General features: G+C 37.2%; 1 protein-coding gene across 6 annotated transcripts in view; it reads left to right on the top strand.

Moving 5' to 3' along the window:
- NAV3 (neuron navigator 3) overlaps positions 1-17,701 on the top strand; it is a 351,685-nt gene that overhangs the window by 310,565 nt on the left and 23,419 nt on the right. For all 6 annotated transcript variants that reach the window (XM_047788374.1, XM_047788373.1, XM_047788372.1 and 3 more), the window contains 7 exons: positions 710-831; positions 4,366-4,538; positions 6,140-6,293; positions 7,789-7,963; positions 13,067-13,164; positions 15,627-15,722; positions 15,975-16,143. In XM_047788374.1, the coding sequence (XP_047644330.1) occupies positions 710-831; positions 4,366-4,538; positions 6,140-6,293; positions 7,789-7,963; positions 13,067-13,164; positions 15,627-15,722; positions 15,975-16,143 (987 nt within the window). The remainder of the gene's footprint in view (positions 1-709; positions 832-4,365; positions 4,539-6,139; positions 6,294-7,788; positions 7,964-13,066; positions 13,165-15,626; positions 15,723-15,974; positions 16,144-17,701) is intronic.

Raw genomic sequence — 17,701 nt, 5'->3', positions numbered from 1 at the left:
TTACTGTTATTACTGTTCTAAGTCATGAACAGAGATTAGGGGTATGGTGGAAGAATTGCACTGCCTTAAATATGATTTCTGTTAAATTCACAAAATGCATTCTACCCAGATTCTCTCCTGAGGATCTTTGCCACATTGTCTCTTTGACCTTGATCGAGGTACTTAACTTCTTTACACTTGACTTGCCCCGTCTGTGCGATGAGGTGCTTCGATTGCTTGCAAGGTTTGTTTTGGCTCTAACATAGTATGAGTCTATGAAATGGAAAGTTAATATATTTGGCTTCAGTAACTTTATTCAAATGACAAATATTAAAAAGACACAATTCTCATGCTATTATAAATTTCCATTTACTTCATGGAACAAATCATTTGGAATAAATCATTTCGGATGTGCTGTTTGAGCCAGTTATTCAGTTAAAAATCTCTAGCGTAGCATTTCATTTGGGGACAAAACTCAGAATTCATTAAATCACCAGTGTTACAAACTTAATTTGAGATTCCCATTGAATCTTAAGACAGATGTCCCAGTTAATCAAAGCAAATATGGTTGTATTTATTACGTTTATAAAACAAAAGCTGCATAGAAATGACCTATACAAAGCCATGTTGACTTTTATTAGAGGACTTCCTCCCAGCAAGCCTCAAAGTCTTGTTTGTTCAGATTGAAAAGTCTTGATGAACACATGTGATCATCTCTATCTGTTGCTAGATCTCCGCATCAGAAGACAGCATTCTTCAGAAAGCGTTTCTAGTATCAACAGTGCCACGAGCCATTCCAGTATTGGCAGTGGTAATGATGCTGACTCCAAGAAGAAGAAAAAGAAAAACTGGGTGAGCCATTATCATTCATCTCATTCAGAGGCTTATTATTGCACAGTGAGTCAGGCTTTTTCCTTCTGAGCTTCAGGGACCCTCAGCCATTTATAGAGCATCTCAGCAAAGTGACTGACACCTCAAATGCTACACTCAACACCAAAATTAGGGGAGCATGGTGCTGAAGAGCATACATTTTGGAGTTGGGACTAACTGAACTTGGGTTTCAGTCCCAGCTCTGATGCTACTATTTGGATTGTAGGCAAGTTACTTCCCCCTTTGGGGAACCTAAATTTTCTCATCTTTAAAAATTGGATAATTAATATTGACTTTACAGAGATATCATGAGGAAAAATAGAATAATATCTGTAAATAAATGGCTCAGAGCAGGGGTCTGTTGAGGAGTTGGGAGATGAAGAAGAAAAGGATGATGGTGGTGGGGGTGATAGTGGTAGTGGTGGTGGTGGTGGTGGTGGTGATGGTGGTAGTTGTGATAGTGGTGGTGGTGATGATGGTGGTATTGGTGGATGATGGTATTGGTGGTGGTGGTGGTGGTGGTGATGTGGTATTTTGTGGTGTATGGTATTGGTGTGTGGTGGTGGTAATGATGGTGTATTGGTGATGCTGGTCTTGGTGTGGTGGTGGTGGGGGTGATTTGTTGGTCTTGGTGGTTAGTGTCTTGGGGTTTGATGGTGAGTAATTGTGTGGTGATTACTGGTATTTGGTGGTGGTGGTTGTTTGTTGGTATGCTTTTTTTATGTGTGTTGTGGTGATGGTGATGTTTAAGTGTTGGTGAATGTGGTTGGTGGTGGTTGTATTGTTTGTTTTGGTGGGTTTTTTTTTTCTTGTGTGGTGATTGTTTTGTGTGTTGTTGTATTTTTGATGTATGGTTTTTGTTGTTGCTGAGTTGGTATTTGTTATGTTGGTTGGGTTTGTGGTATATAGGTTTCTTTTTTTTATTTTTGTTATTTTTTCTGTGGTTTTTTTTTTTGTAATTGAATTTTGTTTATTTTTTGTTTTCTGTGATGGTTAGTTTTTTTTATTTTGTGTGGGATTTTTGTCTGTTGGTATTTGGTTTTTCTTTTATCATTTTGTTCCATTTTTTTTTTCTTTTTTGAGTTATTGCTTTTCTTTTTTGTTTGTTTTTTTTTGGTTGTTATTTGATTGTTTTGCCTTTTTTGTGTTTTTGTTCCACTTTTCTTTTAGGTCTTTATTTGTGTGTTTTTTTGTTTTTCTTGTTTGTTCTTGTTTTTTTTCGGTTGTGTCTTTTTTCTTTTTTTTTTTTTTTTCTTCCTGTTTTGTTGTTGTTTTTTTTTTTTCTGTTTCTTCGTTTTCTTTTTTTTCTTTTCTTTTTTTTTGTTTTGCCTCTTGTTGTCTGTTTGTTCGTTGATTTTTTTGTTTTCTTTTTTGTTATCCTTCTGTGTTTTGTCTTATTCTTTTTACTTTTTTTTTTATTTTGTGCTTTTTTTTTTTTCATTTTTTTTTTTTTTTTTTTTTCTTTTCTTCTTTTTTATTTTTTTTTTGTGTTTTTGTTTTCTGTGGGTTTGCGTTTTATTTTTTTGTGTTTTTCTTTCTTTGCTTTGGGTTTCTTTGTTGCTTGATTCTTTTGTTGTGTTTCTTCTTTTTTTTTTTTTTTTTTCGTTTTTCTGTTTTTTAGTCTTTTTTTTTTGTTGTTTTGTTGTCTCTTTGTTTTTTCATTTGTTTATTTTTCTTCGTTCAGTATTTTGTTTGTTTTTTTTTTCATTTTCTTTTTCTTTTTTTTTTTTTATTGATGTTTGGTTGTTTGTGTTGTGGTTTCCTTCTTTTTTTCTGTTTTTTTTTTGTTTTTTATTGTTGTTTTTTTTTTTCTGTTTTTTTTTTCGTTTAGTTTTTTTTTTTTGACTGTTTGTTTTTGTATTTTTTTAGTTTTGATTTTTTTTTTCTTTTGTTCCTTTTTTTTTTTTTGTTTTTTTTTTCTTTTGTTTATTTTTTCTTCCTCTTTGTGTTTCTTTTTTCGATTTTTTTATTTTTTTTCTTTTTATTTCTTTTTGTTTTTTTTGTTTCCTTCTTTTGTTACTTTTTGTTTCTTTGTTTATTTCTTTTTTTCCTTTTGTTATTTTTTTTTTTTTTTATTTTTTTTTTGTGCTTTTGTTTTTTTTTTTCTTTTTCTGTTTTCTGTTTTTTTTATTTTGTTGGTGTTTTTGTTCTTTGTTTTTCTTTTTTTTAATTTTTATTCTTCTTTTGATCTTTTTTTTTTTTTTTTTTTTTTTCTTTTTTCTTTGTTTTCTTTTTTTTTATCTTTTTTTTTAAGGTTTTCCTTTTTTTTTTGTTTTTCTGTTCTTTTTTCTTTTGTTTTATTTATGTTTTTATTTTTTACTTTTGCTTTTTTTTCTTTGTTATTATTGCTTTTAGGGGAGAAGAGACCTTGAAAGCCTTTCCACCCCTTGCATCCACAGGGCTTATGATGTGAATGAAGTGTCACAAATAAACTGTATTTATTTTTATCAAAAGAACAGTAGAAATATACACATGTACTTTAGCAGAACTAGCCCTTTGCTAGAGATAATAATTTATGATGTTAAGTAATGGCAGAAAAGCTGAGGGGAAGAGGCTATCACTGCAAAATGTTTAAAAACATGAAGTAAAGGATTTCTTTTAATGCCATGGAAGAAAAGTAGATTTCAATAAGTACAACTCTTGATGAAATCCGCAATAGAACTAGCAGAGGCTTTTACTGGAGTGCCTTCTATAAATAATGAAAGAAATATCTTTTTTGTTTTAAAACAATGTTTATGCAGGTAGTATTTTAAAATACTGATCAGCCTTCATTCCCTTGATTTGTAATTCCACACTCTTTCATGTTTCTGCAAGGTGAACTCTAGAGGAAGTGAGGTGAATATAAACCCTGGACAATTTGGCATGCATCTCTAAAAATACCCACCCTTGGCATGAATGCTATTCATTTTGGCAGGAGGCTTTTATATCTTTTAAAAACAGATTACCTTGTATGTCTTTTCTTTGTGTCTTTTCATTTTAATTTCAAATTTTCAAGAGAAGAAAAACTACTTGGGGAATGGTGTGCTGTAGGGATACCAATTCTGGTTTCGCATCGTCTGGGAACTGCAAATTTGAATAGAAAAATCACAATTAATGAAGTGTTAGGTGAATTTGACTTCCTTTTGCTTTTTAAGTTTATACTGTCAGCAGGCCCTGACTTGATTGTAGCGCTAAAGTGGCCATTTAAAACAAATTGCCTTGAAGAGAGGAACATTTGGCATGGCGATCCCTTCAAGGTACTTCGTTTTAAATGCGTGCTCTGACAGCCATGCCCTTGACCCTGCACTGTTTCAAAGCCTTCCATGTTTGCGCTGCGCTGGATTAATACAAGAATCAAACAAAAACCCCCAAACACGGTATCATTTGTTTTAGAGATACCGTGCTGCAACTGTTAATACTCTGCTTATACGTACTGACCCCAGGCAGTGGCTAGGATGGCATCTGCAAACTAACGGCCCAAAGCAAAACTCCCCCACTGTGAATAGACTGGAAAGGTAATCGCTGTGCTTCTTGCAGCTGAGAAGCTCATTCAAACAAGCCTTTGGGAAGAAGAAGTCCACCAAGCCTCCCTCCTCTCATTCGGACATTGAAGAGCTTACGGACTCATCCCTTCCAGCATCCCCCAAGCTACCCCACAGTGCGGGTGACTGTGGCTCAGCCTCCATGAAGCCCTCGCAGTCTGCCTCTGCGTAAGTCCCCCCTTCTCCGGGATGCTGAGGTCTGTGTTAAAAACAGCTTCAGTCCAAGCCTGGATCTGTGTTCTAGATGGAGTCAGGAATCGGTCATTTCACAGCTGCAGCAGCATCTCTGCATCAGTTGTTGTCGGGTCTGCGTGAATCCGAAGGAAGCAAACAGCATCTGTTGCTGTTTTGTTTTCCATCCGTTAGAGCCTGAGTGTTTCCGGATCTTGTTCTCCACTCTTCTGAGTTATGATTCTCACTGCTTTTCACTTGCATTTGTCTGTGTATCTGTCTAACTGTGCATTAAACGCAGGTCACCCCTTGTCTGGCCACCAAAGAAACGGCAAAATGGCCCTGTGATCTACAAGCATAGATCCCGGTAAAATGGAGTGTGATGCATGAAAACTGCAGAGGTCCTGGTTCTAACCTAAGCAGTGTTTGCTCTTGCTTTTCCTAAAACCACTCGCATGCATCTCAACAATGACTGCTTCCTCCCTCCTTCTGTTCTGGAAGTAAAACTTGAGTTCCTTGAGCCAAACTGCAATCCGTTTCTCTTCAACTGATACGTTAAAGAAAAATAGCGAAACGCTTTTTATAGTACCCCGCTAGATGAGGTGACAAGACAGAATAAGGTACTTAGAATGTAAGCATGTGCTCTGATGATTCTCTTTGTTCTGTATACTATTTGAATCAGACTTCCTTGTGTGCCCATGACAGTGGCGAGTCTCAAACTGTCATAGGAAACAGGGCCACTGGTCAGACCATTTAAGACCCTCGTACATCATATAAAATTTCCGGATGTATAGGAAGGACATGGCACTCTCGGTTTGTGACCAGAAACTGAGTCCTCGCATTTTAACTGGAAAAGATGTTCATTCATAGAAAACCAATGCCTTCGACATAGTTCCTGCAAAGCTGTCTACAAAACAACAAAAAACACAGCAGTAAGGACTTAATGTATATGACCTTCAAACAGCCCCCAGCTAGCGATGCAGCTTCAATGCTGATTTCCTAGATCAGCTGAGCCTACCAGGAGGATTATGTACCATTCATCCGTTATTCAGATGTCCCAAGCTCATCTCCCTGATTTATTTTCTACAACATTTAAGTTAAATGTTCATGGTAACCTGAAGAGAGTGTTGTGGCAAATAAGGCTATTCTTGGCAAAATTTTTACAACACAAGAAATCAACATTTTAAGGACATCATAACTTGCTAAAATTCATATGTTCCAAATAGAGTTTTAAGTTCCTGGGGAAAAAAAGGTAGAATGAGACATGGTAATGCTATGACTCTTCAGCCCCATAAATATCAGCAACATGGGAATTTGGAGGCTCGCTTTGTATATAGTAAAGATAGATTTAAACTTTAAACTTCAGAAAATGAGAAGGAAAAATTGAAGGAAAGAGACAGCTACTATTTTCCATTTTGAACCTGTGATTCTATGACTGTTTGTAGAACTTTCTCCTTTTCTCTAGGTTTTGCCAGCAGCAAATAATCTCTGGATTATTTAACCTGCTGGATAAGATTGCGGTTCAGTTTTTAAAAGAAGCATTGCTTTTCCTAACCCTCTGGCTTCCCCCACCACTGAGTTTATGCCTGTTTCTTCAGGATCTGCGAATGCACAGAGGCAGAGGCAGAGATAATTCTGCAGCTGAAGAGCGAGCTCAGAGAAAAGGAATTAAAATTAACGGATATTCGGCTGGAGGCCCTCAGTTCTGCTCATCATCTCGATCAGATCCGGGAAGCCATGAACCGGATGCAGGTCAGTCCGAAGGCACCTTCAGGGAAAAAAAACAGAGCTTGGAAATGCTGCTTGTTGTCCTCTCCTAGTTAATATAAAAACAGATCTCACCTTCAAATTCTTTGTGGAGATGTCCTCTGTTTATTCAGCCTTTGCAACTCCTTTCTCAATAGCCGATGGAGAATTTTGTCACGTCCAGGTTTGCAAGTGGGAGCGCCCACCGGCCGGTTGCACACGAGGACCATTGAAGACACTTGTGCTACTGATTGGACTCACTGAGAATTAAATTTTTCGAGAAACTCCTGCAGCCCTTGCTGCTCCACGCTTCCATGATTGACCTTTGCATTAACTTTTTTCCTATTCTTTTGAAATCTGACCTTCAAACACCTTTACCCATTTTCTGTTGAAAAACAAATGTAATGAGGAAACTACAGAAACACAACACATGCTTTCTAAATATGAAAGTAAAAGTGCTGCAGAATGCCATCTGTGAAAGTAAAGCTTTTGTATTTTTTGGACGCATCGGAAGGCTAAATTCAGAACCGTCTGTGCTCAGACGAAGTTTTCGTTTTATCGTTGTAAACCGGTAGTCACTTGGTACCACAGATGACTGAAACAGGAATAGCTCATGGCCCAGCAGATTCATCTGCCCCTCTATTTGCATCAAAAGGCTCTTGTTGTTTTTATGCGCTCAGGGCCCCCTTTTGAAGAAACAAAAACTTTTTCAGACATCAACTCGAACTCGGAAATAGTCATTTTAAATCACCTTATTTTTATTACCTTTGGTTTCCTCTGGTTTTCAACTCTCTGAATTCAGATGATTTCAAGCAGCATTATTTTCTGTTTAACAATATTTTATTTTTAAAAAATATTTTTAGTTTTTAAAATATTATATTGACGTGTATTTGATTTACAATGTGTTAGTTTCAAGTGTACAGCAAAGTGATTCAGTTACATATGTATGCACATGTATATACAGGGATATTATATATAAATGTATACACACACATGCACACATACATACAGGGATACATATATACTTCTTCAGATTCTTTTCTATTGTAGATTATTACAAAATGTTGAGTTCCCTATGCTATACAGTAGATCCTTGGTGGCTACCTATATATGGTAATATGTATGTTTAGCAGTACTTTTAAAATGAGAAATGGTATGAATTCTTCAATTACGTTATTCTTTATTGAAAGGAGACCCCATCCCGGGAAGCTCCTCAAATATATGATAGAGTTCAAAAAATTATAAAAAATTCTAATGGTTAGCATGTCAACACTTGTGAACACCCGAATGGGTGCAGGTGAGAGACAGAGAGGGGAATTACTTTTCCTTCTTTGAAAAACCATGAAAATCCTGTTTTCGTTGTTTATATTTGCTTATTTAATATAGCAGCAGGTCCTTTACTTAGTAGACAAGCCAGCTAACTCCGTTAAAAGGATTGGTACCCCTTTCTCGGTCAAGCCAGCTCCATCCATGCTTTTTGCGCTTTCCGTCTTCCCAACAGAACGAGATTGAAATACTGAAGGCAGAAAACGACCGGTTGAAGGCGGAGACCGGCAACGCGGCGAAGCCTGCTCGGCCCGCATCCGAGTCCTCCAGCAGCACCTGCTCCTCGTCTTCCCGCCAGTCCCTGGGGCTTTCTCTGAACAATCTGAACATCGCGGAGTCTGTTACCTCAGGTGATCATGCGCACACACCTGCTTGCCTCCAAGCGTGCTTATGACTTTGGAAGCAGGGAGATGTCCACACCCAGCCCTCACCCCATGCCCTCTTCAGAGTGTCAGCCCCCATTGCGGCTCGGCAGAAACGGACCCGACTAGTATCCATGAGGACGCGGGTTCAATCCCTGGCCTTGCTCGGTGGGTTAAAGGATGCAGCGTTGCTGTGAGCCGTGGTGTGGGTGGCAGCCGCAGCTCCGATCCCCCGTTGCTATGGCTGTGGCTTCGGCCAGCACCTATAGCTCCAATTAGACCACGAGCCTGGGAACTTCCGTGGGCCTTGGGGGCAGCCTCAAAAAAAGAGACACAATGTTAACCCCCCAATTCTCAGAAAGAGTCCTGTTGTCCTCTTGTAAATGTATTCTACTTCCTTATCATTTTAAAAGAGCATTCTGTGTGGAAGAGCAAGACTTAAGAGATAAGGATTTCGTATCATTTAAAAACAATTGCTTCTGTTTGAGAAGTACTTCCTCCCTGATTACAGAGAGGATGAAGAAGTAATACTCTCAGGGATGATCTGTAATACTCCTGAACAGGGTACTCAGAGCCACAGGCAACTGTGTAGTGTGTTGAGTGTAAGAAGCCCATTTTCAAGTGTATCAGGACCTAGTCCTAAATTTGACGAGATGATCCTGCATGATGTTGCCCAGAAAGAACATAATGCTGCTCCATCATCCAGCTCTGTTACATTTTCAACAAACAGAAAGAACACACTGGATTCTTTTATCGTGTCCAGGAGGGCTAACGATGGAACAGGGTACAGTTTGATTCAACTGCAAACAGAATCATAGGACATAATGTTGCCTTAATAGCTGAGGAAGTATTCAGTTGTAAAATATAACTGCTCCTATGGCATCAAACCATTTTACGTATTTAAGACTCAGTTGAGGAAAGATTTACATGAGGCTCTGCGGTAATTGCAAAGCACAGCCACTAGATGGCGCTTGGAAATCAAGAATATACATGTTCCTGGGCAATTTTTAGATTCCATTATCCAACTGAGAAAACTTCACAGCTTGCATTACATTACACTGAAATATAGAAAACGAAGGTGAAGATGAAAACAAAGAAGACAAACAGCTCCAGCAAGCTAATACTGGTATTTTAATAAATTCTAAATGGTCAGAATTTTTTAAATGCTACTCATTATATCTGCCCTTCATGGTGTAGAATGAATGGCCCAAATGCATGCTTGCTTTCTTCTTATAAAAGGCAACTGGAAACCAAAAGGCAAGTGGGAATTCCCTGCAGTTCATGAAAACAGTGTTTATATCATTTGATGGAGATTAGGGAAGAGAAATGAATTCTGAGAATAAACATCAAGTGAAAGAAATATTGGTAGCTAGGAAAAAGCAGACACTTCATATTTAAATGAACTTATAAATCATTAGATAAAAGAAAACTATCGCTATTGAAATATGGTAATAATTATGTGAACTATCTTTAAAGTATTATCAACCACACTCTCCAAAAGGTGGTTAGAAAAAGAACGAAAACTTTAAATGTGTAGCATCTGAAAGTCCTGAGCAAGATCCTGTATGTGGGCCTGCGGGCGATGAACCTGGCAGAGGTGAAGCGGGATCTCTGCCTAAAGGCAGTCCGTTCCTGCCTGCATCCACTTCCACGGAAGGCGAAGGGCTGTACCTTATAGGAAGGCGTAACGGCAGGGTTTCACTGCCTGTTGCATGATTTTGTCTTAGCCTCTGGAAATATGATAAAGCTTGAAGGAGGCAAAGTTAGTATTGAAGGTAATTTAGGAAGAACAACCATGTAAAAATGAGGCTAAGATTCATGTCTGAGAAGACTGGGACTCATAAACATAAAATCAAAGAAGGTAAATTTATAATTTCTGATGGCCATGATTCAGAATTTGGACCAGTTTGGTGGGGAGAGGATTCATTTTTAACTGTGTTTTATAATAACCCATTTTGTCATTTACTTTTAGTCTGACATTATTTTTTATTTTTCAAACATGATACTTGCGTGTGAACTAACAAAAATTTAAAATCACTTGACTAGGGTATTGCTTTGATAGTCTTCACTCTTGTTTAGCGGGTTCATAATTGGAAATAAAAAAATGCCCTTGTGCTACTTAACAGAAAAGCTTTCTAGAGTTCATGATTAAACTAAAAAAAAAAAGAGAGAGAGAGAAGAAGTAGGCGGAGGAGAACTGACACATCTCCAGTTCCTGAAATAGTCATAGAGGATGTTCATACATCCAGAAAAGACAGAAGTTTGAAAAACATTTAGTTTTTGGTCAGAATTTCACTTGATTGTAACCAGAATGGTAAGTCTTTTTATGCTTTTTTTCAAAATGTTCATAGAACTTCTTTTCTTTTCTTTCTTTTTTCTTTTTTTTTGTATTTTTGCCTTTCTAGGGCTGCTCCCATGGCATATGGAGGTTCCCAGGCTAGGGGTCGAATCGGAGCTGTAGCCACCAGTCTACACCACAGCCACAGCAACGCGGGATCTGAGCCACATCTGCGACATACACCACAGCTCATGGCAACTCCGGATCCCTAACCCACTGAGCAAGGGCAGGGACCGAACCCACAACCTCATGGTTCCTAGTTGGATTCATTAACCTCTGAGCCACGATGGGAACTCCTTTTTTTTAAATTTTCTAATTAAAAACCAAAACAAAACAAAACCCACAGCAACGCTTATCTCAGAGTGGCTGTTACTTGTTTTTACAAAGAATTGCTTCTTTATCCCATCAGTGGACGTAAAACCCGAGAGGCAGTTGGATCCAGAATGAGTCATGATGTGCTCACTGTCAACAGAAGGACTTAGAATAAACACACAGAGAAAAGGAATAATGGTTAGAATAGCTAAACTTACTAAACATTAAGAGCTTTGAAAGCATTGTCTGTTATCCTCTCCAAAACCCTGTGAAGCAGGGACTTTTGTGCCTCATTTCGCCTGTGAGCAAAGGAAGACTTAGGAAGGTGACCGTAGAAACCATATGATAATAATAAGATCACGCGTCCAGTGTGAGGGGCGGAGCTAATATGTGAACCCAGGTCTGGATGAGCTCCGTGTCTGACCTCTTAATTACTGTGTTCATTTTGCTTTAAGTAGCCGGAGCGTCAGGGATGGACATTCATTCATTGATTGGTAAATATTTACCTCACTGATGTCAGAAGATATTCCATATTTTAAGCCTCGTCTGTAAGTGTAAGCATGACGTAAAATGAATTACATGTTTTCTAGGGCAAACTTGAGCAGAAAAGTGGATCAAAAATCAGATTGCACTCTTGCCCTGGACTACTAAAAGTTACATGATCTGGCCCTAACCCACTTCAAAATCACGCTCCCCTTGGTCTTGGTACTTCTAACACCCAAACGTTCATCTGGTTCCTGAACGTTCGCACTTCTTTCATCAAGGCTTTTGCATTTGTTCTTGTTGACCGAACCTCTTTTCCTGGGTCTTCACTTGGATAACACTTGCAAGCCTTTTGGTCTCATTTCCAAGTACCACCTCCTCAAGGAAGCCTTCCAGGATGACCTATGTGTCTAGAGCAGACTCCCTTAATTTACTCTGTTTCACTGTCCCGCCCTGTTCCCTCTTTCTTTTCTTGCACTGAAAACATTCTGAGATGATCTTATGTGTCCTCCTAACGAGCAGGGAACTCATCTTCTTTCTCATCATAGTGTTCATTCCCAGTGCCCAGCACAGTTCTTGATTTCTTTGATGCTTAATAAACTACTATTTAAAATAAATACTTTTGAACAGTTATGAATGATCGAGCAAAGTCCTAAAGAGGTAATTAATCATGAACTGTAAGATATTTAGATGTGAATGACAACCCACTCAAACTTTTGAGAAAAGGAACAAGAAGAGAATTAAAATGACCCTTCAGGAGTTTTGAGTGGGACTGGCAAAAAGGTGACAAAGTGTGAAGATGTTACTCTAGTAAGATAAATAAATTCCAGTAAGGGAGATTGTCTTTGACAGTTTAAAGAACTCTGGTGAAAATCTCTCTACTCCTGAAACTTTAAAATATGTTCTTTCATCATTATGGTGTTATGGGATTTTTTTCTCTCCATCTTTTGCAAAATTGCGTATTCCTAATTGTTAATATAATAGAACTATTTTATTTCCAGAAGCCATTTGATCTGTAATGGTACAGCCCCAGCTTTTGACTCTCTAAATTTACAGTTGGAGCAGTTGTATTCTCTGGTCACCAGGCTCATGTGCGATTCTACATGTAACTAAGTTTCCTTGGTCCACAGAACACTAGTTTTGTATTAAACATGGCTCTAAATAGCATCATTGTCAAAGAAAAACATATATGTGGAATAGTTTGCTTTAATAATTCTCCATACTGGACATTAGTCTCATATAATATGTTTTGAAAATTAATCTTTAATCACATTTAAAGATTGGTAGTTTAAAGGCTAGCTGGCTTTATCGTGCTTCTGTAACTCTTAGCTGATTATTAGAAATATTATTTTGGTTTTGAAACTATAAGCATGAAGGGGGTAGGAAAGTGATAATCAATATACTTCTGCAGGAAAGTATAATGCTATGGTTGAAATTCATAACATGACCTAAAATTATAGATATAAGGTAAGTAGTAATATAGCTGGGTAGGTGCCAAATGCTTGTGAATAATTTCAGTTGACAGTCGATCTCAGTACCTTTGCATTCATAATTACGTGGGTATTGAGCTTGGTTATTTTCAGTTGGTTGGAAAAATCAGATTGCTTTTCAGTTTGTCAGTTATAATGGTAACTGAATATTCCTCAGGTATGACTCAGACCTGTGTGTAATAGAAAAAGAAACTTCCTCATCTAAATGCAATGGCTCAACACTTGGGTGAAGATCTTTGGAAGCAGAAATAAATTCTTAGGTGGAAACTTTGACCCAATAACAGTCACTCATCCTCATGAAAGCTGAGATTTTTCAAACCAGCTGGGCTAGAATGGGCAGCAGAAAAGCTCAATATTCCCACTGAAAGATGAAAGATTATGAGGAGGAAACGATGACAGTAAACAACTCTGAGCTAATGCGACTCTTTTGTGTATGTGTTTTTGTGTGTTTCTTTGAAAATTTGGTAGATATTTTGCTAGATGATGCTGGTGATGCAACTGGACATAAAGATGGCCGCAGTGTGAAAATTATAGTCTCCATAAGCAAGGGCTATGGCCGCGCAAAGGTATCTCTTTAATTTTATGTTCTTTGCTACTAAAAGATGAGAATGAACACGGATCACATGTATTTAAAAGTGAATATTTGTCCTGATAAATATTTTATCAGCAGTGTTTGTCTTGACATTGGCTTAATATCTTATACAAGCCTGAAAGTTGGGGCCTCAGAAGACATGACATCATCCTAAAGGCGGAAATGCATCTCAGGATGCCATGTTCGTTCATTGAAAACAATATTAATTGTCAGCCACCCTCATTCCTAAAACCTAAAGCACACTGCTCTCTTTGATATAAACACTACATCTTGTCTAACTTATTCTTTTGATGCTACTTGAAGAATACAGGTAGTATTTATATGTTCTAATGTGTTGCTAGAGCTGTCAGTATATAAACAAAGAGGAGACTGTTGGCTCTATGGCCATTCTAGACACTGGAAAGATATATTTTATTGAATTCAGAATGACAAGTTCCATTGATGTGTGTATCATTTTTAAGTAAGGTCTTAGCTAATACGGCAGGTATTCTAACTTTTCTGGAATCAAATATTTCCTTCAAATTGACAATACCATTCTGACTCTAGCCTTTTCTTAAAACTAAAAATATTATTTCAAGTTAAATTTGTATTTGAGTGGCCAAAAATACAAATTTGTTAGTATCTAAAATTTATCCAACAGAAAAATACAAAATTCTACAGAATTTTAAAATAATTGTATTTCAGTTGCAAAATAAGCTAGCAATTGTGAATGTTTACACTGAGTGTATATTCCAAGAATTCCAGTGCCATAAAGTTTCTGCTTGAGCCGCAGATCTGTGCCTGAATTTCCCAAGTGGGTGTTTATGCAAAAGACTTTAATAGTCTCAGCAAAGCTAAACTATCTCTAATTTAAAAGCAGCTGCTTAAAAGCACTGTATGCATGTTCATTTTGACTCAGATACAACAACACTGGAAAACAAGTTTCCTTTTTCAAAATCATTCTGAAAGGATATTTTTGAACATTGGAGAGTAGTAATCTTGATCTTCTCGGGTTATCAAAACAAAATGCTATAGACAAGTTGGCTTAAACAACAGAAATTTACTTCTTCAAGTTTTAAGTCCAAGATCAAGGTGCTTGCTGATTTGGTTCCTGGCGAGGGCTCTCCCCTTGGATGGCCACTTTCTTGCTATGTCCTCCCATGGGAGAGAGGGAGGTTTCTCGCCTACTTCCTCTACTTTGAAGGTCTCCAATCCCATGATGAGAGACCGACTCTCATGGCCAGATCTAACTGTTATTGCCTCCTGCTGGCTCCATTTCCAAACACCATCACTTTGGGGGTTATGGCTTCAATATATGAATTTTGATGGAGAGGGACACAAACGCTCAGTCGATATCTGAAGTTAAAAAGTAACAATAGTTTTGCTGTGAATTTCCCAACTTTTCTGTAACAAATATAGGCTTCTAATCAGGCTATATCTAAATAATTGTGATAATCATTTACCCTTACAGAGTTAAATGTTACAGATGAAGAAATTGAGGCTCTAAGCCAGCTAAAAGACTTACCTGAATGTCACATTTCTTAATTACGTGGTAGCTGTTGTATGTCTTAGAATCCATCTCTTCTAACACCTGAGTCATTTATCTTTCTACCACCTCTTAAGAGTATGCAAGTTGGTGGCTAGAACAGGATTGAAATGTATCAACTATCTAACTGTATCTTATGGTATCATGATCACTACCTCATGTAACCATTCCCGTCCACATTAAAAAAAAGGCTTCATTTAGACTAGAAGTCTGGAATTATTTACTTTTCTAATATGTATAGAAATTCCTCTCAATCCCATTTTATAATAAAAAAAAGATCCATTTTGGACCATTATTTGCATTGTAAAGGAATTCTTTGCTTGGCAAAATGAGTCCTGTGGGATTCCCTGGTAAGTTCTTTTAAATACTGAATTTTCTGCTGAATTCAAAGTGAGACTTGTTCTATAAATATGTGAATGCCACACCAGCATGGCTAACTTGGTTTTTAAAGCTGGATTGGATTTTAGAGAGAATTTAAATAAGTAAATACAAACTGGGTTGTGGACTTAACTAAGATCAGATCACAAAAATAGTGGTTCTAGGACTCATGAAATAGTTCTGTTCCATCTCTATCGTCATTTCCCTCCTACCAAGAAGACTGTTCTCTCCTGGCCCTTTCCCCTCTACTGAACAGGTCATGCATCAGTTTTTCTTGACTATACCATTCATTCTAACCTCCTTCTCTCTCTCTTTTTTTTTTTGTCTATTGCTGTTACTTTGTTTATTTGGTTACTTTGTTTATTGGGGTATTTGGCATTTTATGTAATCCACTGTGTGTGTCTGATAAAACCCATAGGCTTAATAAATATTTAGTGTTAATCACAACTACATGACTATGTTTTAGGAGAAGATATAGTATCAAAGCAAGCCATACAGTGGGTTTTATCTTGTTTTCTTTTGCTCTTACTTAGGATCAGAAGGCTCAGGCATATTTGATAGGATCCATTGGTGTTAGTGGAAAAACCAAGTGGGATGTCTTAGATGGTGTGATTAGGCGTCTCTTTAAGGTAAGTTGTGTAAAATATCCTGATATTAATTTTCGGGATGCTTCCTTTTTAGCTTTCATAGCTTAGACATTTCTGCTTTTACACTCTTCCATTTCAAATATTAAGGAAAGCTTTCTCTATGCTCTTTGATATTAATAGTTCCATGTCTAAAATTCTCGACAGCTAGCTTCACATACCCATGAGTTTTGTATTTGCTGTAGAGGAGGTGGACTCTTCTGTTTTGACTTAACTTTTTTGTGTCTACTGTTTTAGGAGTATGTGTTCCGAATTGACACATCCTCTAGCCTTGGTCTGAGCTCTGACTGCATTGCCAGCTACTGTGTAGGAGATTTAATTAGATCTCATAGCCTAGAAGTGCCTGAACTGCTGCCTTGTGGATACCTTGTTGGCGATAATAACATCATCACTGTGAATCTGAAAGGTAAAGATACAAATGAAAAGATAAACACAGTTGTGTTTTTTTAACCAATATTTCTTTTATTTGCTTTTTTGAAATTTCCCTTCTAATTTTCATATTTGAAAACTGTGTAACCACTTTAATAGTCTTGGTATGAAATGAACTGTCTTTATGTTTAGAAACACCAAGAGCCTGCTAAAAACACAAAAACCCAAGTTAATGAAATTCTTTGAGTTTTGAGATGTTACTTTGAAGATTCTTAAAGACTGTGATTTAGTGAATTGCAAATTTCTGGGTTTTTCTCCTTGATCATCTTTCATTTAGGGAAAATTCAAAAAGCTTATTGCATATTCCAAGGTAATATATTCATCACTATAGCTTTAACTTTAAAATAAGTATACCCATCATTGTACAACTAAAAAAAAAAAAAGAAATGAATTGCAGTCAAAATAGCACTTTATTTATGAACGTTTATTACGTATCCTACATCACATTCATCTTAAAGGAAAATAGATGTTGAGGCATTATCCAAAATAGGAGCTTTTTTATCCTTACTGATAGTATTTTGCTCAGACTTTTATTGTGTATGTCCCTTGTGATCTTTAGTATTTCTCCTTTTAACATTAAAAAGAGTTGCATAAGAAATTAAAAAAAAAATAAGTATACCCAATAACTACTCACTGAGGACAGAGAATGGAAGTTAAGAATCAGGGATGAGGGTGTTCTCTGCGGCTCAGCAGGTTAAGGACCCAGTCTTGTTGCAGTGGCTTAGGCCACTCCTGTGGCATAGGTCTAATCCCTGGCCGGGGAACTGGCATGGGTCTAATCCCTGGCCGGGGAACTGGCATGGGTCTAATCCCTGGCCGGGGAACTTCCACATGCCTCAGTGCAGCCAAAAAGAAAAAAAAAAAAAAAAAAGCATAATTAGGAATGAGAAATTCTCTTTGCTTTGGATAATGCGATTAATTCTAGGCAAATGGAATACCTAGAGTATACTTGTCTCTGTAATTCTTTGTTCATATATGTTAAAGAGTCAGAACACATCTATATAAACTATGGATTAATAGAGGGAATTGTCAATATTTGACTTTATGATGAAGGTAATTGGGTTATTAAAAGGAGACACTGTTTCTCTCCTTCATAATTCCTCTCCAAATATCACAATTTATATTCTTCAAAAGCTTAAGTGGTGGTACATCTGGGATGTATAATGAGAGGTAGAAGAAAATAAAGAAAAAATACACATTTATACCTTTTATTTTAATCTTTACATTTCCTCTTAACAAAACTACCACCTTTAAAAGGAAGAAGATTTTGTGAGAGAATTCACAGTAATGCTTCCATTTCTCTCTGGAACATACGTGGGAAGCAGGATGTCCATAGGGTAAGGTAGCTGAGGCAAAAGGAAACGGCTCGCCTAATTTGGGTGTTTGCTCTGCCTTTTTACTGGTATTTTCTGTCCTAAAATAGCAGCACATGTTTGTGGGACAGAAATATCAAGGAAGTATTTTGCAAGGACTGCATTCCTACAGCTAACAAAGCCTGATTGCCAGTTGACACTCTATTTTAAGTTCTAGCTTAT

Source organism: Phacochoerus africanus, chromosome 7, assembly GCF_016906955.1.
Source record: "Phacochoerus africanus isolate WHEZ1 chromosome 7, ROS_Pafr_v1, whole genome shotgun sequence".
Lineage (NCBI taxonomy): Eukaryota > Metazoa > Chordata > Mammalia > Artiodactyla > Suidae > Phacochoerus > Phacochoerus africanus.
Note: the sequence above shows the minus strand (reverse complement) of the source record. Positions and strands in the feature narration are given on the sequence as shown.